General features: G+C 46.2%; 2 protein-coding genes and 1 long non-coding RNA gene across 3 annotated transcripts; 1 reads left to right on the top strand and 2 right to left on the bottom strand.

The window, feature by feature from the left end:
- Nucleotides 1-7,870: 7,870 nt before the first annotated feature.
- Nucleotides 7,871-12,041, bottom strand: LOC142776082 (uncharacterized). The gene is made up of 4 exons (XR_012887295.1): nucleotides 11,455-12,041; nucleotides 10,659-10,794; nucleotides 10,192-10,600; nucleotides 7,871-8,790 (listed from the first exon to the last, which is right to left on the bottom strand). It is a non-coding gene; the product is annotated as an uncharacterized LOC142776082 (long non-coding RNA).
- Nucleotides 12,042-15,428: 3,387 nt separating this feature from the next.
- Nucleotides 15,429-17,235, bottom strand: LOC142777150 (THAP domain-containing protein 1-like). The gene is made up of 2 exons (XM_075881476.1): nucleotides 16,874-17,235; nucleotides 15,429-16,105 (listed from the first exon to the last, which is right to left on the bottom strand). The coding sequence occupies exons 1-2, from the start codon at nucleotides 16,992-16,994 to the stop codon at nucleotides 15,870-15,872; spliced, it is 357 nt and encodes a 118-aa protein (XP_075737591.1). The 5' UTR covers nucleotides 16,995-17,235; the 3' UTR covers nucleotides 15,429-15,869.
- Nucleotides 17,236-17,510: 275 nt separating this feature from the next.
- On the top strand, nucleotides 17,511-21,463 carry dlt (codanin-1 like protein dlt). Its single transcript, XM_037414119.2, has one exon. The coding sequence runs from the start codon at nucleotides 17,814-17,816 to the stop codon at nucleotides 21,249-21,251; it is 3,438 nt and encodes a 1,145-aa protein (XP_037270016.2). The 5' UTR covers nucleotides 17,511-17,813; the 3' UTR covers nucleotides 21,252-21,463.
- Nucleotides 21,464-24,265: the final 2,802 nt, after the last annotated feature.

Raw genomic sequence — 24,265 nt, 5'->3', positions numbered from 1 at the left:
GGAACTCAGTGGACACCACAAAGCCCTTCGCGTTCGCCATCGCCCAGCCGCCGCACGTTACCGCACCATCGGCAGTACTCTGGCCCAACGCGGGGCTGGTCTCTCAGCCCGTATCCGAGAAACTAAAGGTAGCAACCGATGGAGGTGCGGTTGCTGTGCGACGAACTACCGAAGATCCTCCGACGACGCCGCCGCCGCGACGGAGCTTTCCGAAGACAACGCCAACCAGGCAAAGCCGTGACGGCGAAACCTCACTTACCGAAGGTGACCTGACGACGCAACATAGAAGCAGCGGAACAAGCCGACGCAGCCGTGACCCGACGCCACGCCCTAACTTTAATGCGAGATGGCGAACTAGCGACCTCGACAAATCTTATCGACGGCCACAGTGTGACCGCTCTCGTCGATACTGGAGCCGGCTACTCCGTCATCAGTGGGTCGTTCGCCGCGAAGTTAAAGAAAGTTGGGACAGCTTGGGAAGGCCCGGAAATCCGCACAGCCGGAGGTCATCTCGTAACGCCTGCAGGAATCTGCAGAGCGATAGCCACGATTAACGGGCGTATTTATCCTACAGACTTCGTAGTCCTACAGCGTTGCCCGAGAGATGTCATCCTTGGCATGGACTTCTTATGCCTCCATGGTGCTGTCATCAACCTAAAAACAAAGTCGAAAACGTTATCCACAGAAAAAGCACTACCGCCGCACACGCCGTCAGCAAACCATGCCTTGAATATGCTGGAAGAACAAGTCACCAATCCGCCTCGCTCAAGCGTCATTATTTCAGTCGGCGTTCCTAAATCACCTGACTTGGAAGGCGTCGTTGAAAGCAGTCAGCATCTGTTGGTCACCCAAAAAATTTGCGTCGCAAGAGGAATTGCAGAGCTGCGGGGAGGCAAAGCAACGTTTCTGCTCACGAATTTCAGCAATGAGTACAAACATGTGAACAAAGGAACAACGGTCGCATACATCGAAGAAGTTGTCGAAGCCGCCAGTGCTTTCACCCTCGCCGATTCTGCGGAACCTGATCAGATGAACCAAGCCCCTACCATAGCTTTCGATGTCAATCCCAGACTTCTGAACCATAAGCAATAACAGCTCAAGGCCCCGCTCCTGCAATACGAAGATTGCTTTATGTCGTCATCGAAAATTCGGCAGACCCCAATCACGAAACATCGCATCATAACCGAAGAAAATGCCAGACCACTCCGTCAGAGTCCGTATAGGGTTTCGACGCGAGAACATGAGTTCATGAAAAGACGAGTTGATGAAATGCTGCGGGATGACATTATCCAGCCGTCAAAGAGTCCATGGGCATCCCCCGTGGTGTTAGTGAAGAAAAAGGATGGGACCCTACGTTTCTGCGTCGATTATCGCCACCTGAACAAAATCACAAAAAAGGACGTGTATCCTCTCCCACGAATAGACGACGCACTTGATCGGCTCCATAACGCCAAGTACTTTTCGTCAATGTACCTCAAGACAGGCTATCGGCAAATCGAAGTCGACGAAAGAGACCGAGAGAAGACGGCGTTTATAACACCGGACGGTCTCTTCGAGTTTAAGGTGATGTCCTTCGGTCATTGCTCAGCGCCTGCAACTTTCCAACGCGTTGTGGATACAGTACTGGCAGGATTAAAGTGGCAGACTTGCCTTGTGTACTTGGACGACGTAGTCGTGTTTTCCTCGAGTTTCGACGAGCATCTTCGGCGCCTTGAAGCTGTACTTCAAGCCATCAAGACGTCCGGACTCACACTGAAGCCAGAAAAGTGCAGATTTGCATACGAGGAGCTCTTGTTTCTGAGGCACGTTATTAGCAAGTCTGGAGTTCGCCTCGATCGACGGAAAACGGCCGCCATCGCCGACTTCCCGCCGCCCACTGACAAGAAGGCGGTGCGTCGATTTCTGGGCCTGTGCGCCTATTATAGGCGGTTCATGAAAAACTTCGCCCGCATCGCCGATCCTCTCACTAACCTTACCAAGGCCGACGTGGAGTTCAAGTGGGAAACGCCGCAGGAACACGCTTTCCAGGAGCTTAAACATCGCCTCCAGACGCCACCGTTACTTACCCATTTCGATGAAATCGCCAAGACAGAAATACTCACTGACGCAAGTAGCGTAGGTCTTGGCACTGCGTCGGCGAGGTGGCCGAGTGGTTAAGGCGATAGGTCTTGGCGCCGTTCTTGTGCAGAGAACTGACGAACTTGAAAGGGTTATTAGTTACGCCAGCCGATCGCTATCCAAAGCAGAAGCCAATTATTCCTCAACAGGAAAGGCGTGCCTCGCCATCATCTGGGCTACGTCGAAATTTCGCCCCTACCTGTACGGCAGGCCCTTCAAAGTTGTGAGCGACCACCACGCCTTGTGTTGGCTAGCTACCTTCAAGGACCCTTTAGGTCGCCTCGCATGATGGAGCCTGAGACTTCAAGAATATGACATGACTGTGATTTACAAGTCCGGCAAGAAACACTCCGACGCCGACTGTCTCTCTCGTGCGCCTGTCGACCAACCACCACCCGACGACCCGGATGACGACTACTTCTTGGGAACGATAACTACCGACGACTTCGCTGAACGACAGCGGGCCGACCCGGAACTTAAGGCCCTAATAGAATACCTCGAAGGCAGGACCGCCGAAGTCCCGAAGGTATTCAAGCGCGCACTTGCGTCGTTCTTCCTGCGAAACGGTCTTCTACAAAAGAAAAACTTTTCACCGCTTCGAGCTAAGTACCTCCTTGTGGTGCCTTCAGCTTTCCGACCAGAACTCCTGCAGGCCCTGCACGACGATCCGACGGCAGGGCACCTTGGTGTTTCTCGCACGCTCGCGAGGATACAAGAAAGGTACTACTGGCCACGTCTTACCACCGACGTTACTTTATGTGAGGACATGCCGGGACTGTCAGTGACGCATGGCACCACCGACAAGGCCAGCGGGACTTCTGTAGCCAATTGAACCTCCTTGCCAACCTTTCCAGCAGATTGGTGTGGACCTACTGGGGCCGTTTCCGACGTCGGCTTTCGGATACAAGTGGATCGTGGTAGCTACTGACAACCTCACCCGCTACGCCGAGACAAAAGCCCTTCCCAAAGGCAGTGCAGCCGAGGTAGCTAAGTTCTTCGTCGAAAATATCGTCCTACGTCACGGCGCCCCGGAGGTCCTTATCACCGATAGAGGAACGGCATTTACTGCCGACTTAACTCAAGCGATCTTGGCATACAGTCAGACAAACCACCGCCGGACGACAACGTACCACCCACAGACCAACGGCCTCACCGAGCGGCTTAACAAGACTATCGCCGACATGCCGGCAATGTACGTCGATGTCGAACACAAGACGTGGGATGCCATTCTTCTGTACGTGACCTTCGCATACAACACAGCGGTGCAGGAGACGACGCAGATATCTCCATACAAATTGGTCTACGGAAGGAGCCCGGCCACGACGCTCGATGCCATGTTACCCAACGTCACCGATGAAGTAAACCTCGATGTGAGTGAGTACCTTCAACGCGCCGAAGAAGCTCCACAGCTCGCGCGTCTCCGTATCAAGAATCAACAGACGACCAACAGCCGCCGTTACAATCTTCGACGACGCTTCGTGGAATACCAGCCCGGCGAACGTGTTTGGGTGTGGACGCCGATACGCCGACGTGGACTAAGTGAAAAACTTCTGCGACGGTACTTTGGACCGTACAGGGTGGTTCGACGTCTCGGCCCACTTGATTACGAGGTTGTCCCCGACGGCATCACAAACTCTCAACGACACTGATCGCGACCTGAAGTCGTCCATGTCGCGCGCCTCAAGCCGTTGCATGCGCGTTGACAAACTGAAAGAGTGTTTTTTCTATTATTATTGTATCGTAATTTATTCATTGTACTTTCTTGCATTATCGTTGTACCTTCATATTTAGTTAAAGCATCGGGACGATGCCTTTTTCAGAGGGGGGCAATGCCACGTTTCATTTCCCAAGTTTTATTATCGTCCCGAAACACTACACAATTCTCAGCGCAAACCGCGCCTGCATTTTTCGAGAAGCTTCCGGACTGTAGTAGATCATTTTGATAAGATCACGCCTACTTTGCGAACTGTACAGATTATTCCGGAACCTACGCCACCGCCAGCAATAACGCTAGAACATTCGACGGCAAGAGTATAAATGCCGACGCGCTTCGCCACTTGTCAGTAGTTGATCGACGGCCGACGCTCCGTTCACTGCTATCTGTGCAAGACTGCTACTGTAATCGAACTTTCCATTTACCGGGCACAGGTTCGCACAAATAAACAGTTAAATCCCAACATAAAGTCTCCTCTCTTCGGCCACGTCACGACCCCGTGACAATATGTAAACAAGAGAGGAGAATTCGCCCAGTCAATATCGCCAACTTCCGGCTTCATCGCGGCTTCACAACGAGTGACGTCAGGGCCTTTCCCACCTTTTCTTCCTCCGTGCCTCTCCTATATTTTTCCTTCCTCCATGTAAAAAGTTAAGAGAGAACACTCCCATAGGTCCCTGTAGCTGGATGGATGGGTGGATTGATATGGCTGTACTTTTTAGATCAGGCGGTGGCTAACGCCACCAAGCTGTAATACGTCGTGAACTAAAAACTAGATTTATTATTTTTTTTTCCTTTAAATAGTGAGGTTGAGGACTCATACTTTGCAGTGAAGGGTTTAATTTTTACTCGTGCCTTGGCTTTAGCCACCAATCAGATAACCTCCTTCTAGTTAATTCTACTCGTTTAAAGACTATTTTGCCCTCCCTGTCCCTAAACCACAGTGCTTTGAAAAACTCTGCGCCATCATCCTGAATTATAGGGTAAAACCCTTTACAGAACATTGTAAAGTGTTCGGCAGTTTCCTCCTCCTCTCCACACGCACTGCATACCGTGTCTACCCCTTCGTATTTGCCCCAATATGTCTTGGTTCGCAATACTCCCGTCCTGGCTTCAAACAGTAGAGAACTACCCCGAGTATTATCATAGATCCTTTCCTTGGCAATTTCCTGCTTAACAGTGCGGACTTCTTAATCATGCCAATTCTCCACATGTCAGTCTCCGTTTCCTTCACTTTCTTCTTAACCGATAGTTCTTTTTGGTTTGGCCACCTGCTGTTTTCTAAGTATTTACCGGTCAACTTCCTGGTTCGCTTCCTCCATTTTGTATCGACGTTCTTCATGTACAAGTAGCTGAAAACCTTCCTAGCCCGACGCTCCTACCCCATTTCTCTCAATCGCTTCTCAAATTTTATCTAGCTGCTAGCTTCCTGCCCTCAAATGATGTCCATCCCATATCACCTTGTACTCCCTGATTTGGTGTATTCCCATCAGCTCCTAAAGCAAGCCTACCTAATCCACGTCTCTTAATTTCTAATCTTGCTTGAACTTCTTATCTCATGCACAAGACCGCATTGCCGAACGTCAGACCAGAAACCATGACACCTTTCCATATTCCTCTCACAACATCATACCTATTGTAATTCCACAGTGTCCTGTTTTTCATCACTGCTGCATTGTTGTTACCATTTGTCGTCCCGTATATTTCGTGATCCCTTAGGTACTCGATCCCATTGCTTATCCTTAGGTACTCGGTCCCATTGCTTATCGGCTGATTGCTTAACCAATTGCGGTGCCATTGCTTAGCGGCTGATTTGGTTTCTCAGTGCCCCTAATGGTCGTTGGGAACCTTCGCAGCCTCATAGATGGGAGACAGCAGAAAAAGATGACTCGAAGGCTATTCCTAGCGATTAAGAATATTATAAAGCCTCCGAGACAACCATGTCCATGCCCGTCTCTGAGGCCATACTTTCTTTATTGCGTCGTTTCCATGCATCGATTAGCTTCGTGTAAGCTGCACCGCCAGAGCGGCAAGCATACGATGTTACTGTGTGTCTAATAACACATACTAAATAAAACATGAGAATCATTGGATGAGCGAAAACTTTTATTTGCAAGGGATATTCTTGGTAAGCACACGCCCAATTTTATTGTTTGATGAATGGGGGTACGAAGAGATACTATGTTCATTGCACTGCAAGAATCGGGAATACAGCTGCCATATCACGAGTATACACGACACACAAGAAATAAACGTATAGGCAACATTATAAGAAGATCCGTGGAACAGTATAACTGCAATAAATAAACACAACTAAGCATACAGTGCACAACGCAACACGGCAATCGTTGCGGCAGCACTCCGCTATGAATAGAACAAAAAAATGTTGGCTACGTTTTCTTTCCCGCCTTCGCACAAATTTGATCCTACCCACTTCGCATCGCTATTTCGCGAAAAACAGTCACAATCAGTTGCCGCAGCAAAAACAAAGCAATTTCAGGTTCTATTCAAGCTGTCAACAAGGCGGGAGCTTGTATATACTCAAAGATTACGCCCTAGCCTTAGCTTACGAACATTTTTCTAGATTCACCACGTCTATTTTATTGCACTCGTTATAGCTTTAAGAAATTTGTGAACGCCGCATATGACAATACTAAGCAAAACTGCACTCTTCACAAAATCTCACTAATGTGGTAAATTCGAATACATGTACCGGCACAAAGGAAACTTTACAATGCGAGCGGCGACTCACTTTTCGAGCCAAGGAACGATTTTCTCGCAGACGGACTGCACAGCATTCCAGTTTTTTTTTTTTTTTTGCGTGAAGTAATCCACGAAAATGATACGCGAAGTGAACAGCGCAAGAAAAAGCTTTCTCCACTGAACAGCATGTTTAAGGCTTCAGTGACGAATGCAGTATTACGCACTTTACAAATTAATTATGGAGTCATGCCTTCATTGATTTGTAAGGTGCTCTCAGCTTGGCTGCTGCTAGGTACAACTCCACTTCAGTGGTTCAAATATATACAAATTCCAAATCCGGACGGAGGCGGTCTGTCGGTGACGTCAAAAAGTGGGCGGCGCGCAGCGGTCGCGAGGACGAAAGAAAGTGAACAGCCAATGAGGGAAATGAAGCCTTGCGTCATCATTTTGACGTGAACTTGGGGACCGTATAGCAAAGTGAAAACTGTTTGTAACGTGTTGAAAAATGTTTAACTACTATTGCTCACTATCAAAATGTGCTGGAACAAGTTTTCAAACGTTCATAAGGATTACGGCACAATATAAACGTATTTTTTTTTCGATATTGTTTTGAAATGAGGCTAAATTTAGCGGGACGGTAAGTAGTGGCGCTAAATACAACCCCGTTTCAAGCAGTTACTGTTTCCATATCTCCCCCACTATACAAACCTAAACGGCGCAAATTTCGAAGTTGTTGGCTCAGTCGAGCGCAATCATGGTGGAGGGCAACGGCACCAGTAGCCAACAACAGCAGCGGCTCATCCGCGTTTCCGAGGCTCAGCGCGCGCTGGTGATCGCTTTTATGGACGAACACCCCCAGCTCGTGGCGAAGGCCATCGAGCTGCGGCATGGCGTCACCGTCGCTGACCGGCGGCGGCTGTGGCAAGAGCTCAGCGATGCGCTGAACCATGAAGTGCCTGCGCAGGAGTGGCAAGCTTGGTGGCGCAGGCTGGTGCACGAGGCCCACCGTGACGCCGCCGCCATCAGAGAGGCACAAACGTGAGTGACCGTCGAATTTCGCGGGCGATTTGTTCTTTGACATTGGTGTATATTTTCAGGGGCACTGGAGGGGGTTGGCTGCCTGGCTTCCGCGGCCGGGTTCTAAAGTTGACTGGGACGACACGCTTCAGTGGCGTCTTTGGTCTCACCTATCTACAGGTAAGCACTCTGCCGCCGCAGTATCACGGGTTTCTGAGCGGTGCCCTGACAGAGTTTGATATCTGAAGGGGTGCCTTTAGCGGAACCTTGTTAAACGGGAATATAGCGCAGGAGAAAGTATTCAAAAGTGGGTAGGTTTATCAACTAAAATCTCAGTTTGCAGCCCTTGCAGTACAAGGGGTATCAAATTATCATAAAACACGCAATGCCTGCGGGCAAGTGCATGCACTAAAATGGTAATACATGATATCAATGACCACTGAATAGCTGCAGAACATTTCCGCAGATGTTTAGTACGTAAGGTTGCAAAATAGCCAGAGTAACGAATGCCCACTTTCTGAAAGATCATGCTTACTGCACTTTCCAGCAGGCGGAAATGGATGTGGAGGCCACTGAAGCGGCTGCAGATGGCAGTGACACAGTAACACGCAAGCATCTGAGAACTTAGTGCTTTATTGAGCGCAGGACTGGAACCTTGAGCAAGGCGACAAGGTGCTCAAGGTGAGTAGACCCTTTGTTTACATTTTTCATAAGGGGCGTAAACATTCTCCATGCTCTATTATGATGACTGAAACCAACTTGGGCTGTAAACAAGAACCATGCATTGTATTGAGGGCATGGTATCGGGTATCTGCAATGATAAACTGCCGGGCAAAATGTTGGTTAGCCCTGAAAAGGGTTGTTTCATGGTAGGAGATGCATTTGAGGACATTAATAAAGAGTAGTTTCAACAAATGTTTGTTGGTCGGCACAAGGAGGGCATAGCTTGTACACAAAGCTTCAAACTTTCAAAGGATGCCATCAGGCCAGTTGATCTTCGACTGAGGGAAAATTGTTGTGCCCGTTGCAATTCTTGGCAGCAGCAGCAGTCTAGCCACGAGATGGTTAAGGGTTTACCGGCAGCTCACTTAAACATTTACACCATGATGATTCATCTCAGGAGCTGCGGGAGATGAAAAAATCAACCACCCGCGTCGCTTCTGCAGCACGGCGTGTGGCAGCGGCACAGGAGAAGGCGGCAGCGGTGCAGGAGGGCACAGGCCTTGGCTGAGGGCTTTCTGCGAGAAAGGGATACGTAGTTTAGTTTAATTTTTCGTCATGTGTTCAATGTTTTTTCTTGTCATCATTCATTATTGATTTGTCGGTTTCAATGTGTTTAGGTGCTGCTGTTCATATTCAATTTTATACGCTTCGGGAGACATAAACATAGTTTACTTTGTTTTTCGCCGTTTTTTCAACTTCTTATCATTCATAATTCGTTTAGTGTTTTTGATATGTTTACGTGTTACTGTTCATGTTCTATTTTATATGTTTTTGTTTGCATTTAGTACATATTACTAGATTTAGGTTAGCATTTACTTTGTACAAGGAGTACAGCATTTTTGATATTCGATATATGCATTTCTCAATGTATGTTCGAGCTGTTCCAGTGGCAGTGTTTTTTCCCCACATTTCAAAGGTGTCTAGTCATTCACACGGAGACCACGAGTGTATAGTTGACATTTTGTGTTAATCTTTCTGTGATATTTGTATTGTCCCACTGTGTTTTCTAGCTGACTGCGCTTTTTATGCAGTATTACCACATAGTGTAGTAATGTGATATCTTTTGCATCACACTGTTTTGCCGTTCACTGTGATATTTTCATTTCAGCACAATGAGGCTAAGGTGCAACAACTACATTCTGAATCTTGTTTGAGAGCGCTAAGCTAGTAAGTGATCATCTCGCACAGTTTCAAAAATGAAAATGGTCATCATCACAGCCACATGCCAGCGATTGATTTCATCTAGTTTTCATTGTAAACGACTTGTTGCGGGAATAAATTTTGAACGTGGTATGGTTTGGGAGCCGCGAGATTGCTGAGCGAATTATTCATGCTGTATGTTATCAAAACAACTCGCCTGTTGTTTGCCGCATGAATACAGTCGAGAATTCAAATCAAATGTTATTTTAACATTCATACAATATTTAGGACAATGAGCAAAAAACCAGCACAACTTGACGAGCACAATTGCTCGTCAAGCCTGGCGGGCACAATTAAATGCTTGTAGTCAGTCACTATGAGAAGATACCGACTTATGTATCATGTGTTCATGCAACATGTTACTGATGGAATCGTGATTTTTATGCGTTCTGGTGAAAGAAATTCTGAGACGTTGCTTCATTGTTCGCACAATTTTGTGATAGCAACATTCAGCACAGAGTGCCGCTCATATACGCTTGCTCTAATCTAGTCTGTTGTGACTGTGATCACTGATATGGAAAAGGATGTTTCTGTTGCATATTTCATGTACCATTCAAAGAAAATGCAGCTATTTGACATTGCCACCTTGCTTCATATTGAAGCACGAGCAAGTACTTTGTGTATTCAAATGTGGCAAACACAGCCCTGTCATGTCTAGATGCACTAGAATCAGTGTAAATAAATTATGTGTGGGATACGAAAACATGAAAACTAACCGTTTCTGCGTACTTCAAAAAAAGGTCCAAGACAGCGCTGCGCTGATGCCGTCTCTGAGCAGCACGTTGCGTGGTGTGAGTATATGGCTCCCCCTTGGCTCCCCATCGTCATCCTCAGCTGGTGGCATGTCCACAACATACTCGTCCAAGGTCCAGTCGCCTGCATGAAACGCAATGTTGTGGAGAGCAACGGAAGCATAGATGATTTGCGCTGCCCGATCGGGGTTGTAGAGCATCGTTCGAAAGTGCTGCAAGCAGCGGAACTTGCTCTTCATCACGGCGACATATCTTTACACAACATTGCGCATGGATGCGTGCTCCTTGTTGTATCGGCCTTCGGAAGTGTTGTGCGGTTGACTGCCAAGGACTGGAATTAGGAGGCATGGCTCGAGGGGATACCCTGCGTCTCCTGCAATATAAACATAAAAGCTGAGTGCTCTGCCAAGATAGTACACATTAATACTTACCAAGCAGATATTCGCCAGGCTGCAGATGTGCAGCTAGGCGTGCACGCAGTGGGTTGTGTTCCCACACCCAGGAGTCGTGGCACGAGTCTGGGAATCATGGGTCCATGACAAGGATGCGCAGCCATGCTTTGCACACCTGCGATGAGGAGCGATATAAAATAGTACTGCATTTATACTCAGAATAAATCCCTTTTTTCTACCCATACGCAGGAAACAATGTGTACTAGTACAGTCAGTGGTACAAGGAGCTTCACTTAGAAGGAAACACAGGGTGTAGCACAGTGAGGAGGGGGGAGGGTGGGGCAACGACCCCTCTTTTGCTGTACACTATGCTACGACTTCCACTGAATGATCGATAAGTGAAAACCTACGCGTTGCTCTTGGGAAAGAACACTCGTAAATGCCAAAGCCAGCTCGTGCAATTGTGATTGTAAGCACTTTCGTGTTGGAAATACTTCCCTGTCGTGTATATATTTCTGCTACGTCTGCTGCCCATATTACCGATTAGCTCTAAAATGCACAACTCAATTGCGCATGCATGCTAATGCAAAAACGGCAACTGGCTCACGCACAAAACAAATTGCCACTTATTATTACCGAGGCCTTGCGAGCCGCCAACTAGCTCGCACCCAATTCCCTACTGGTTCTTTTTCATTTGTTGCATTATTACTTTTTCCAGCTTTGGCGTCACAACTGAACAATTGCTCCGATAGGCGAGTAAGAAAGGATCCTAACGGTACGTACGATCATGACGTTCAGGACATAATAAATAGCCCTTTCTGGACATGAAGCTCACTGTGTCGGCCAGTCTGAATCCCTCTGGCTTGCGAATGGTGACCAACGTGCCATCGACACACGCCAGCACCCCTGGGATGCAACCGCGTAGCACAAACTCCGCCTTTGCCTCATCCTTAGCAGCTGTTGTCAGTGGGAAGTCCTCCAGCTTTTTCCTAGCAGCCACGGTGATGATGGCCTGCGTCACCTCGTGGATAGTGTTGCTAACGGCCGGCCGAGACTTGCCGATGTGCTCCTCGCAACCAAAGCTCCTCTAGAAGCAACCGGTGGTGAAAAATCGCAGCGCACACAACACTTTCCTCTCTGTGGAAAGGCCACTGGCTCGCTGGCATTCGATGACAGGGACAAGTTCGTCGCACAAGCTACGGACTGTTCGTTCGGACAGACGAGAACATTGCCGGAACTCTTCTTTGGTGAACTTTTCAAATGCATTTTTAACCTCGCTTCGTCGTCTCTGCTTGGCTGCCGCACAGGCGAGACGAAAAACCTTGGCAGTGGGAAACGCTATGTTGTCCAAGTGCCCGGATGCTGAAAAGTCGCGAAGTCCTTACATTTCAATCCAATCCAGGCCACCTTGCAGCCATTTCAATCCATCCGGTTCCTTTCGGACGGTCTCGCCGACCGTTCCTTCGCCCGAAAACCAGACAAAAACAGTCACGTGACCCCTCTTTCTACGTCACTCAGAACGTCATAGCATTCGTCACGGCTCGTATAGGCCAATCGCGTGCGACTCAATGGAACAGACCGTCTTTGTCCGGATTTTAAACTTGTATATAATCGCACCAGAAGACATAGCCCTCTCCCTTTACTCTCTCGATTCTGCCCTTCGACGCCGCTTGGCGGCTCTGCGCTATTACCATAGCTAAAGTCAAAGCACGAGTGAACATTAAACCCTTTACTGCAAAGTACGGACCCTCAACTTCACTATTTAAAGGGAAAAATAAATCTAGTTTTTGATTCATTAAGTATTACGGCTTAGTGGCGCTAGCCACCATCCGAACTAAAGGGTACAGCCATATTCATCCATCTATCTAACCATCTATCCATCCATCCAGCCTTCTATATTTTTTTTTGTCTTCCGGATGAACGCGAAACTCCCGCCATCTGTGGCGGCACTACCTACGTAGGGGTAAGGGTCTTTGTACTTGGACTTTCAGATTAGCAATTTTGGCGTTTGATAATTTCAGAGGCTATGCCTTGTTACGAAAGGGTTGATGCTGAATAAGGGCAAAACGCTTGTCATCTATGGTGACGTCACTTACGTAGGGTTAGTTATACACAGTGTTCATGTGATATCACTTCCGCCGTTGTCGCCCTCTCCAGCCATGGCCGGGTACTTCCCTGGGTACCTACGGCCGTTCGCGTGCTGCAGCGTGGTTTGTTGGGGGCTCGTCATCTGTTGCTGTGTACGATGTTGAAAGGAAAGCATTGTAGTTTTTTGTTGTCGTACTTTAACGAGCCCGTCGGATCAGGAAGGCCTCGCGTTTTTTCACTCTATACAACACCAGAAAATCAAGATGTGCGACACGTATACCAGCCACCGCGTACACCGACTGCCTGCCACGACCTACGAGGGCCCAGTATCCCGCTTTCACTACAAACACTACAAATTGCATGGCGCAAGAACAAGTGAAAGCCCAAAGTCTCTCGAGCCACAATTTTAAGAGTGGATGAGCGAAGCGCAGCAGCTCCCATCGAAAACGAGTCGTGCAGAGCTAGGCAAGTTAACAAGAGATATAATATTAATATATTGCTGCGGCCCACGCCACCCAAGTAGCAGCGCCCCCCCCCCCCCTCCAAGTATTTTAAACAGTGCTGATGTTGAGCCTCTTTGATTGAAATTTGTGGAAACAGCCGGGGAAATATTATGCGAAGCCGATAGAGACTTCTCGTGGTGCGTGCCGCGGTAATGCCAGTCATCGCTTTTTTTTCGCGTATGTTTTGACATATTTTTCACCTTGCATTTTACTTTTTTTGTACGCTAATGTACAGTGGAGTCCCTGAAAATGATGAAGACTGTGTTAGGAAATTAATTGACCAATTTCTCAAAACTATGACCCCCCCCCCCCAACTTCAACCGATCTGCTATACTTCAAAGTGAAGTACTATGGTTTCGCATTCATTTTCACAGTTTTTTCAATGCAATACCTGAATTTACGTGATTGCCATCATGATTGTAACCGCCTCCCTGACACGCTGATTGTGCACGCAGTGGTCGCGGACAAGTTTGTATGTACAGTATCTTGGTAAGCTATCTCTGTTTGCAGGTGAGTGTTTGACTATGGCACTTACCCGAAATGAAGTTGCACCTGAAGACGTAAACAATCACCGAGTTTCTTCAATTGAAGTAGATTTTTTTTTTTTGTTAATCCGCGCCAGCCAAACACGCTGGTACTTTTCGGAAAATCTCAATGTGCGCTCTCAATTTTAGGTATTAACTTTCGGCGAAGAAACACCCCGAAGCTCTGCTTCCTCTTCGGAGACTACTAAATCAACTTGCCTCACTAGTAGCCGTCAAACTTGCATCGTGAGGCAAAACTAAACGGGCGCAAGCACGAGGAGACAACACAGCAGCGGTAGGCGACGGAGCCGGTAGGTACCCAGGATGTCGGTGGCGCATTTCTGAATTGACGAAGGGGCGCTGCGTGACGCACGTGTACACTATGTATAATTCTGTTTACGCTTTTTTAAAACTGTTTACGTTATTTTTGTTGCATATAGGCTCAGAAAACGTAAAAACTTATTTGAAGACAACCCTACTCAAGTCGCGCCACTACCGCAGTTCCGATAACGGTTGCTTCCCAAGTGACCGCCAATAATCCGGCAGGCAATGGAAATCTAGGAGGCTCTGCTATTTTTCTCTAGCAGACGATGCTCGCTGCCGCTCGCACGCCGGTTTTCTGCGCTTTTTGTTTTGTTTTTTTTTTTGTTTTGTTTTTTGTCGTTTGCTTAGAGTAATTGCGAACCTTGCTCTGAGTTGTTTCTATCACAATAAAAGAAGTAGTATTCACGCGTAATAAATAATAAAGGTGAAATAAACTGTCGATATGGCTGTGAAACTGTCAACCTCTGAATTCCACTTATATTTTGATCGGGATCGATTTTCAGCAGAGCACTCCTTCGAGCACTTGCAGACAAAGAATAAGACACCTTACGACGCGTTTTTTCGTAATAAGTTATCAAAACAAACGTATGAACGTGAAATTACTGAATACGAAGGAAAGTAATCGCATAAAATTGGGAAGAGCCAGTGGCTGCGCCAAGTTTAGAGCACGACCTACTGTACTCCTGACCTGCCCAGTTGGCAGCGGTCTACGGAGCTGCCCGCGCCGGCTCGGATGCCGAACTTCACCGCCTAGGGGAGCTCGAGTTACCCCAGGTGAGCGCTGGTGGATGCATGGAAATGCATGGGTTACCACCGGTTCGAGAAGAATTTCATCACGCATCGAGTAAATATGGCGGGTATCTTAAATAATTTTATTTTATGTGACTTTGAGAATCTTCTTTTGCATTTGAGTTGACATTTCAGTGCATTATTTTCCAAATAGTACCGCAAATCAGAGACAAACACATGTATCAGCGTGCAAAACAAGAAAGAATAATGACAGAGACAGGTTGTGAAAAGGGCTGGCCCACCAAATGTTTATTTAACTCATGATACCGGCTGTACGTGTATGCATTGATAGACTTGTCGCATACTGAGCTGGAATTTGCTGTCAGGACAAGAAAGGGCAAGGAATATTACATTTGACAATGGCCGCGGCATCCAGCGCGCATAGAAAACAACCCAATACAGAAAATTTTGCGCATAAATGCCTGCGTATCAAATGGCAAATGTAGATCGCAGGTACATGAATAATCAATAATGAACACTCTGCAACTTTTTTGAAACAAAACAGCACCAACAGCAAACAACAACAGCAAACAACTTTACCTGCAAGACTTCAGCGTTTGCTCTTTTGGAGAGAAGATTAACCTATGCAACTTGACGGTTCAGCTTGGCTATTTGCGCTTTTAATTCAGCATTATTCCTTGCCATGGTTTGGCATTTCCGGCGCGATGATTTTGCAGAAGTCATCACATGGCGCATCTTCTGGCTAGTTATAGTTGTTCGCGTGGTCACGGAGCGTCGGTCTTTTTTTTTTTTTTACTTTGTCGCCAGATGCAGTTTCAGGTGGTTCTGTGCGTTCAAATTTGATAAAGGGTGCATAAAGTCTGAGGATGGTCCCGCAGTTGTGTTTGCGGATGGTACTGATGACATGTCGCTCGATGTCAAGCTCTGCTGCGCCAGGGCTGAACATGTTTTCTTCCTGCATTAAAAAATTGCGTTCTGTTATACGCCTTTCCTTAAAATTCGTTTTCATTGGTCCAATTTGTATGCAAGACCCGTGGGGAGACGCCAAGCATTAAACATTGTTAGTCACTTTTTTTCTTTGGGCAGGGTCCATGTTCCTGAACATTTGAACGTTTCAAGGTGCGGCGGACTTTTGCCACGGGCGGCACCATGTACTTTGGGTAGTGTGGAAACACTGACGGCACAGCATCCACTTTCAGTCTTTTTATCTTTAGTCCCGGCTTATAGTCGGTTGGAGCGAAGTGCACACTGCACACCTTCGACCTGTCATTTGGGAGCCAAACTTCATTGCCAGCACCTTGAAAGGAAGAAGATGAACATTCAGTGAAATGTTGTGAATAAAATATATAATTTTTTGTTCTTTTCTAAGGAGCATATCACGCAATTAGAAGTTTACACCATGGTGGCGAAGTGAATAAAACACAGTTATGAAGTGAGCGTATGACTTCACCTCGTTAAGCGTGTGACACACGTAACTGGCTGAGATACATTAGCACTAAATAAAATGGATGACCACAAGAAAGAAGACAAGGACACACGCTACTCACAAGTTTCATTTGGAGAAAAGTTTTCACGTATATGTCCTTTCGTCATGCATGCGCGTAGACGGGTAAACTAACACGTTTATATCAGACGCGGTAGCACATAAATTCAAGTTCTAGGTCGAACTAATTAAGCGACAGAGGATAAATATTCACTTATTCAACGATCTCTGTTCTTTTTGGTAATGTAATTAAGCTACCAAACCAATTTCGAAGAAGCTGCTTCTTCCCACAATGGGTGTGTTTGAAAACCTAGTTGCATAATCACATGTAGTGACATGGCTTCCATATGTGCACTCTTCTCATATTTTCTTTTTTTTTTTGCTAATAAAAAGTTGTGAGTAAAGCACGTCGTCATTTACTTTTTTGAGGTTATTGGTTTATTTATTTTTTGCGCTAATATGCGTCTCAGTCTGTCATGCACCACGAACCAGCCCAGCAACTCATTCTTTTAAAGACACGTAGTCATTTACAACCTATTACATTTTCAGCATGCCAGACAACGCCTAATTGAGCAGACTTACCCTTTCTAGAAATCACCTCGTTCCATTTTTCACCAACCTCGGTCACTGGAAACTCATGAAAAGTGACATCAGAAGTCTTCCCTTGCCTTGATTTGCAGAAAGGCACGCAGCACACCACCATTGTGATGGTTCATTTGCACCAAGAAACCTCGTTTCGCTGGTGTACAAACTGCACCTGCCTGCACGCTTCTATCGCAGCTCGGCACGAGGAGACGGTGGCAAAAGATCGTCATTATACTTTTAAGTGTATTCAAAAAGAGGCTTTTATTCATTTTTTCTCAATCGTCCAGAGTGTATGCACGCGTAAACATTGCTGCTTTTCTCCCAGTGTCGCGCGAGCAAACGACAAAGAAAAAAAAAAGCGCGGCGGCCTATGTTTTGGCCATTAGCAACCGGTGCGGTTGGGGTAAGTTGTAGCGCCACAAAGTGCATAGTGACAGGCGCCAGTGCTAGAAAGAGCGTGCTGCCGCTTCGCTCGCTGGGCAGGTCAAAACAGTACAGTAGGTCGTGGTTAAGAGAGACCACGCGAGAGGGTAATAACCTGACGCCACCACACGGTCACTCGCAGAAACAGAGCGCCAATTGTAGAACAATGGTAGAGTGTACTGGAAGTAGTAATTGGAATGGGCGCGACGCAACAGGCATAAAAAAACAAAAGTTAGAAGAGGCGCTGCTATTTGGTTAAATGTTTAGTGCTCCTATTAACAAACGCAAACAAGTGTAATCGTCTGGCATCACTGGTTCGCGAACGTGATGTTCTCGAGCGCCAACTGTTATGAATTCAATCATCGGCTCAATCCTCCAAGTAGAGTGTACTACACGAAGTTTCTACGTCAGTTGGGCCTGAAAGTATGTGTTTGGGACTTGGAGTGTGCTGAGACAGTATTGACAGCAGTTGCAACTGTGCCTTCGGTTCAAAGTCTTCGGATAAGGGTTCGTGATGGCGCAGGTATTGGATCTTTTGTTTTCGAAAAAGCTGTCGTCGGAAAAGTTACTAGAGTGGCTGACTGACTCAAAGTACAAGGCAGCCGTTCATGAACTTCAGTCGCTTGAATCAGAACGGAAGAACTTTATACAATTTTTTATTGATTTCATTCGTGACCAGTGCCCATTTATCCAACCTACGCCGTCGCCCACAAAGGTACGGCGCCCGATTTCGTCGTCCGCGAGACTCGCAAGCTGTGACAGCGTTTGCACTCCCAAGCAGGACAGCGCAGTTTGCGCGACATCACAACCGGCGGCTGTTGGCCGTCGGCAGACCACTGTCAGGGTAGCCGGTGATTGCAACAAGGCGTCGACGCTCCCGACAGCAGCCGTCCAACCCGACTCATTCAGTGTTTCTCGTACTGAAATTTCGAACTCCAGCTTGTCTACGCCGTGCATTGTTGACAGACGACCAATTTACAAGGGTGAGCTAACGCAGCCGGCAGAGCTCCGAAATGCGCCCGACATTAGCGACTGCACCATATTTCCAGCTGTCAACGCGGTTATCGAAAACCGAAAGCCGATCAGGAGAATATCGCCAGTACCTGTCAAATCGCATTGGAGGAAGCTAACGCTGAGCGACTTCTTGCCTCCGGAGGTTTCTCACGAGAGTCTGCGAAGCCATCGGTTTCCGAGGCCACCGCACAAAGAGTTCGCAAAATCGCAGTTAAAGAAGACGGATGCGTTGCGCCTTAGCTCTCCACCACAAACATGCAGTTCTACGCAGCGTCGTCGTGGAAAGCATCAGTCCCCACCAGAATTTTGCCATGTCAGCACTGCTGAGCCACCAGCAGAAGAATTGCAAGTGGAGAACTACGTTGTACCAACCACAAATTGCATTACTGAACGAGAAAAACTTGACACTCTGGCTACTGTGTATGCCGCACTCTTAAACAAAGGCCTTGTAGTGAACCTAACCATTGAGCTTTGCTTCCTGCTGCAGTTGTTGACTGTGAAGCAAAAAGTGAACTTCGAAGAAAAATCTACAAAACTTCTACATTCTGTGCATAACCGCACTTACTTTGCAGCTGCTGTGTTAGAGAACATTCTGCAATTGCTTTGCTTTTTGGATAAGCCTACATTAAAGCTGCTTTCAAATGTAGAGCAGCTATCTACATTTGCACCACAGTTGTACTCGAGCCTTGTGGAGCTTGTAAAAGGTGTGGAGCCAGTTTCAAGAGGTTGGTCTTCCTCAATCCAAGGTGTTGCTTTTGACAGTTCCACTGACAGCCTGAATCATTTTGCTTCGGACAACCACTTTCGGGCATTCAGGAAGCAAAGAGACCTTTTTTACAGCCTTTTTCGTGACTGGCAGCGACACCAGTTTGGTTCTGGCAAAAGCTTTAGTACCCACTTTACTCGCAGGGTAGCAGAGATTCTCGACATGTGCAATAATCCATGCAACTTGTCACACTTGGCTCGCCTTGTCCTTGGACAACTCGTGACCAGCTGCTGTGGAGGCCTAGTATTTGACGACCAAGGAAACCTTGATGATAAGTTTCTGTATGATTTGAAAAGCACATCCCCAGGAAAGATGCAGAAGTTGGAGGAAAGATTTTTGCTGCCTTTCAAAGTTGGAGGACCCTGTCCAAACCCATCATTTACCGGCTCCCAAGTTTTCTTCTATGAATTTATTAGGGCTGCCGCAAATCCAGTTTTTCAACAGCACTTCAAAGATCAATGTGTAGCGAAAATTGTGGAGTTTGAGAAAGATAGTCCTTTTCAGAATGCTGAGCAAGTTCCAAATGATGACATTAGGAGAGCCCTCATTGCAGCAGTATACAAGTTCAAGCTACTAGGTCTCTTCCTTGGAGTTGTTGAGTTTCTACCTTATACAACCATTGAAAACTTACCAAAGCAATATCAAGATGGACAACAGGCTATTAGGAATCATAAGCCTTTGCCTCTGGACATTACTGGTCTCATAAAGGAGTCTGTACGGAATAAGCAGCTTGCTGCAACATTGACTTGGGTTGTCAACTTCCTAAGCATGATGGATCCTATTGCAAGGACACTCACTGCTTACAAAGATGTACTTGGGGTACTCTTTTCTATTTACAAATCAAGTTCATTGCTGCAGACTAGCAGTGCTACTTTTTTTGCTAGAGTGTTGCTTGGCTGGTTATTTGAGGTGCAATCTATTCAATCTGATGTTTTCATTAATGCTTCAAATAGCATACTTACACATGTTGAATCGCTAGGCAGCTTCATTGATGGCTCCATCATCTACATGTGTTGCCCGTACCTTCGTGAGCTGCGTTGCACTCTGCTAGAGCATATGGGTGACAGAAAAGCTAAGTATTGTGAAATTCGCAAGATCGCTCCCATATCTGCTAGTGAAGGGTTTCTGAAAGTACAACTTGAAAATCAACTTGTAGAAAACTTTTTTCATATTCACCCGCAGTCTGTGAGAAAAACTGTTGAATTTGTTGCTGACCGAGTTTTCTCTAATGTTGCAAAAGGCTTGAAAAAGGATCTGCAAGATACCATTGCACAGTCACAAAGCATCATTATGCAACTCAAACTTGAAGCACATGATAAGGATGAAGAAACTGAAAATGTTTTGGAGTTTTTTGAGCAGATGAGAGAAAAAGCTGAAAAGGCAGCCCTTCAGAAATGCAGAGAGTGCATCCAAAAGCTATTACCTGCACTTTTGCCTCCCGACATGGATGATCAGGCTCTGAAAATGTGCTGCATCCTGAGCACGAAGAGTGCAGTTGCTAAAGTAGAGCAGTGGATAAAGGCAAATGTCACTGAAAAAGCTCTGAAGCAGGGAATGTCTGCTATACCATGTACAGCCAGTGTGAAACAGAGTTTCTGCATTGACAAAAGCAGCATGTCACACTGCTCTGTCACCTCAGCAGCCACCATATTGGATTGTCTTCAGGACCACATTCAACGACTGCAGTCTGGAGAAGGCTGCACAACTGAGAAAGCCATTAAGCTTATAGAGTCGTGTGTGCAGTCTTTGCATCTACGAATGGAGTGGTCACCAAGTGCTACTTCAATCTTGCAGCAAGCATCGTTTGACTTCGTGCTATGCCTTGCAGTTTGGTGTCCAGATGTGTGCACATGTGATGTGTTTAAAGCTGCTCTGCCTTTGTGGGAAAACAGCCCTGCAGTCAAGAAAGCATGCAAGAAACTCTACTGTGCCAGGAACTTAAATCTAGCATTGATGAGTGTTGATACCCATAGCACAATGTTCAAGTTCGGACAGCTATCACAGTTTTTGTTGCACTTAGGCTTAATGACTTTCAATGACCTTGAAAAAAGCCTGAATCAAGTGCTTGATTTTGAACTACCTGGTGTTGTTCTGGAAGCAGCTGCACATGTTATCAGCAGTGTTTTGGAGTTTTACAAAAGCAGCCGCTGTGAATCAGGAGGACCAAATTAGCATCAAGCACTGCAACATCGCTCTCTTTTTGCTTCTCGAAGTTTTTACCATCATTGTTTGTAATTGTATATATGGTGACATGCATATAGAGAAATCATGAGAATTGAAAACATTTTTTTCTACTATCTGCCATGGCTCAATTCTTAGTACAAATTATCTAGTGAAGTTCTGACTCTCAAATGAAGTTATTAAAGCAAAGTTGTGACCTTTAACTTCTCTGTGTTCTTTTACAGACAAAATTTCATTTCTTAAAGTGGAAGTAGAAGTATAATGGCATTAAAGGGGTCCTGTAACACTTTTCCAAATAATCGTCAAAGCTTATTGCATCGAGAATCAACTGCTGCAATAATTTTTAAAATCTGTCGAGTGCAAGCAGAGTCGCAGGGATTCGTCGCAAGCTTTAAGTGCTTTCTTTCTTCTTTTGTCTTAGCGAGCGCACTGAAAGCTACCCAGGGGGGATGTCAAAGGGACAGGAAGCTATGCCCATTCACCAGCACATGTCATGACCATTAGTGCTTCCTTTTCTCTCTTCTTTGAATGACTTTCAGTGTGATCACAAGCATGCTACTGTAATCCTATGTTGTGTGTAATGCTAGCGCTAGATAAGACTCGGGCAGGTTGCAGCGACTGGGCAGTTCACATTCCTTGAATCAGCCTATAGCAGTGTAGAGTAAAAAATGAGCTTATGGCATCATTTGTCAAGAGAAGAGCAAACAATTACTAGCTGACTTTGAAACTAAATTTTAAATTCTATGCTGCATGCTGGGGTTTAATGTTTGGCTCACATGTTCACTGAAGATCGACAACTGATCGGTAGTATTTTCTGAACATATTCAAAAAGTCTCGCTGGGCCCCTTCAAGTCTTATAACACCTAATCACTTAGGCATAGCCAGAGATAAGGTTGAGGGGTTTAAACCCCCCTCCTCACATTATCAGTTTGTATGTGTACTCAGACGAACCCTCTTATAACAATGCAACTGCTTTGGTTTTAACAGTATACACAGTATAATAGTATATTGGTTATTACAATGATAAGCAGTTGCACCGAGGACTTGGATATGTTTTTTATGGTGAAATAGTTGCATACTAGAATGCCTTCATCCCGCATAATCAATTATAACGATCATTTCTTCCCATTGGGCATCTGTGCTAAAAGGCAATGGAATGCAATATCATTGAAAAGAAACGAAACGCGAAGCTGAAGCTGCTAAACTTCCGCCCAAAACCCCAACGCCCCCATGCGCCCTTGCATTCGCGGTAAGCTCCTCTGCATATCATTATGGCATTGCAGTAAAGCTGGCTTTTGAAATCCGCTACGGTGCGGAAGCAGTGGAGGCTTCTGATAATGGACTTTTGGAGATGCAGTTTAAGCAAAAAGGTGATATTTACAAGTTTCAGCATGTGAAACTTAAGACATTGTCTATGAGGTCTGAGGTCGTCCCGTGAAAGTGTCTGAATCCTTTAGGATATCCAAAACATTGGCAGCTTTGTCATCCATATCACTGATGTCTATTGGCATATCTCAGCCTATATAGTTTTCCTACTACAGCTTTATGTCCCCATACTGTGCTTTTTTCATGCAACTCATTTGTAGCAATTCTTGATTGATATGTGGAGTTTAACGTCCCAAAACCACTATATGATTATGAGAGACGCCGTAGTGGAGGGCTCCGGAAATTTAGACCACCTGGGGTTCTTTAACGTGCACCCAAATCTGAGTATACGGGCCTACAACATTTCCGCCTCCATCAGAAATGCAGCCGGAATTCGAACCCGCGCCCTGCGGGTCAGCAGCCGACTACCTTAGCCACTAAACCACCGCGGCGGGGCTTTGTAGCAATTATCAGTTATAATAATGAATTTTTTTGGCACTTGAGTATTGTTATAAGTGGGTTTAACTGTATATATACATGCACACCTTCAAACACACGTCAACATGCGTTCATATTCTCCTCCATAGAATAAAATCGCAGCCATGCTTCTGCTTAAGCAGCAACTTGACTCAAGACTTGAAGTGCTGAAGTAGTAAAGCGTGCTTGTTCTGTCAATGCTAGCTGTAAGTGCTGTTTTGCATTTCTATGATGTGTTCATATAAACAGCAGTCATGCCATGCCAATGAGCTATTTATTATATGCATTGATTCATTTTTGTAATGATGAGCACTAATGACTTTGAGCTGTTGAAGCAAAAGAGAAAGAGAACGCCAGGTCTGTGCAGAATGCTCAGCACAGTCATTGCAAAAGCTGGAAGAGCGGCCTTTCTAGAGCCTTTTTTAAACATTATTTAAACACTGCAAGAAGGCGCGAGCCACCCAGAGACACCTCCTCTGGGACTGTGCACCACCGCCGGGTAACCAAGAAGTAATGCCAACTGCCATAAGCAGCAAAATCATCAGCCGAGAGGCAGGCAACCAAAGAGACGTGGTCCAGCACGTGCTTAGCATCCTGGAACGCCAGCGGCCGAAAGCGGCGCCCCCACAGGTTTGACGCGAGTAGGTTGCTGCTCCAGGACGTCCGAGCACGCTAGTGTCTCGCTTTAATCCCCCTGCCCCTTCCCCCTTTATGCCGGATCGTCAATAAAGTTGTTTCACTCACTTAAACATTATTTAAGTAACTGCTACAAGACCACTCAACTTGACAAGACCATCCACTATGCCATAAATCATCATAATTTTTGTATAGTAGGGAAGCATTCATCGTGCCGTCATTTTTTGGAGGAGCATGGTGGCCGTTTCACACATGCAATCAATTTTGTGCAATTTTTAGATGCTGTAGCTGACAATGATGAAGGCTCAGGCTTTTGTAATGGGTTGGAGCATTTGATGACCCACTTGTCACCTAATTCACATAGTACGACACCTCGTCATTCTTTTGCTTCTCTGAAATACTTTATTACTCAGATTAACAAGATTGCTTTCTTCACAAGAAGCTTGCCTTGGGTTACTTTGCAGCGGAGTTACTTTCTAGCTTAGTGGTAGAATGCTAGGCTGGCACGCAGTGCACCTGGTGTTTAA

Source organism: Rhipicephalus microplus, chromosome X, assembly GCF_043290135.1.
Source record: "Rhipicephalus microplus isolate Deutch F79 chromosome X, USDA_Rmic, whole genome shotgun sequence".
NCBI lineage: Eukaryota > Metazoa > Arthropoda > Arachnida > Ixodida > Ixodidae > Rhipicephalus > Rhipicephalus microplus.
The sequence above is the reverse complement of the archived record's forward strand: the minus strand, read 5'-3'. Positions and strand labels throughout refer to the sequence as shown.

Bases quoted from the DNA above. Each gene is read 5' to 3' on its own strand.
- LOC142777150 (XM_075881476.1), bottom strand. From the start codon at position 16,994: ATGGTGGTGTGCTGCGTGCCTTTCTGCAAATCAAGGCAAGGGAAGACT. The intron at 16,106-16,873 runs GTAAGTCTGCTC...CTTCCTTTCAAG, and splicing joins CGAGGTGATTTCTAGAAAGG to GTGCTGGCAATGAAGTTTGG.
- dlt (XM_037414119.2), top strand. From the start codon at position 17,814: ATGGCGCAGGTATTGGATCTTTTGTTTTCGAAAAAGCTGTCGTCGGAA.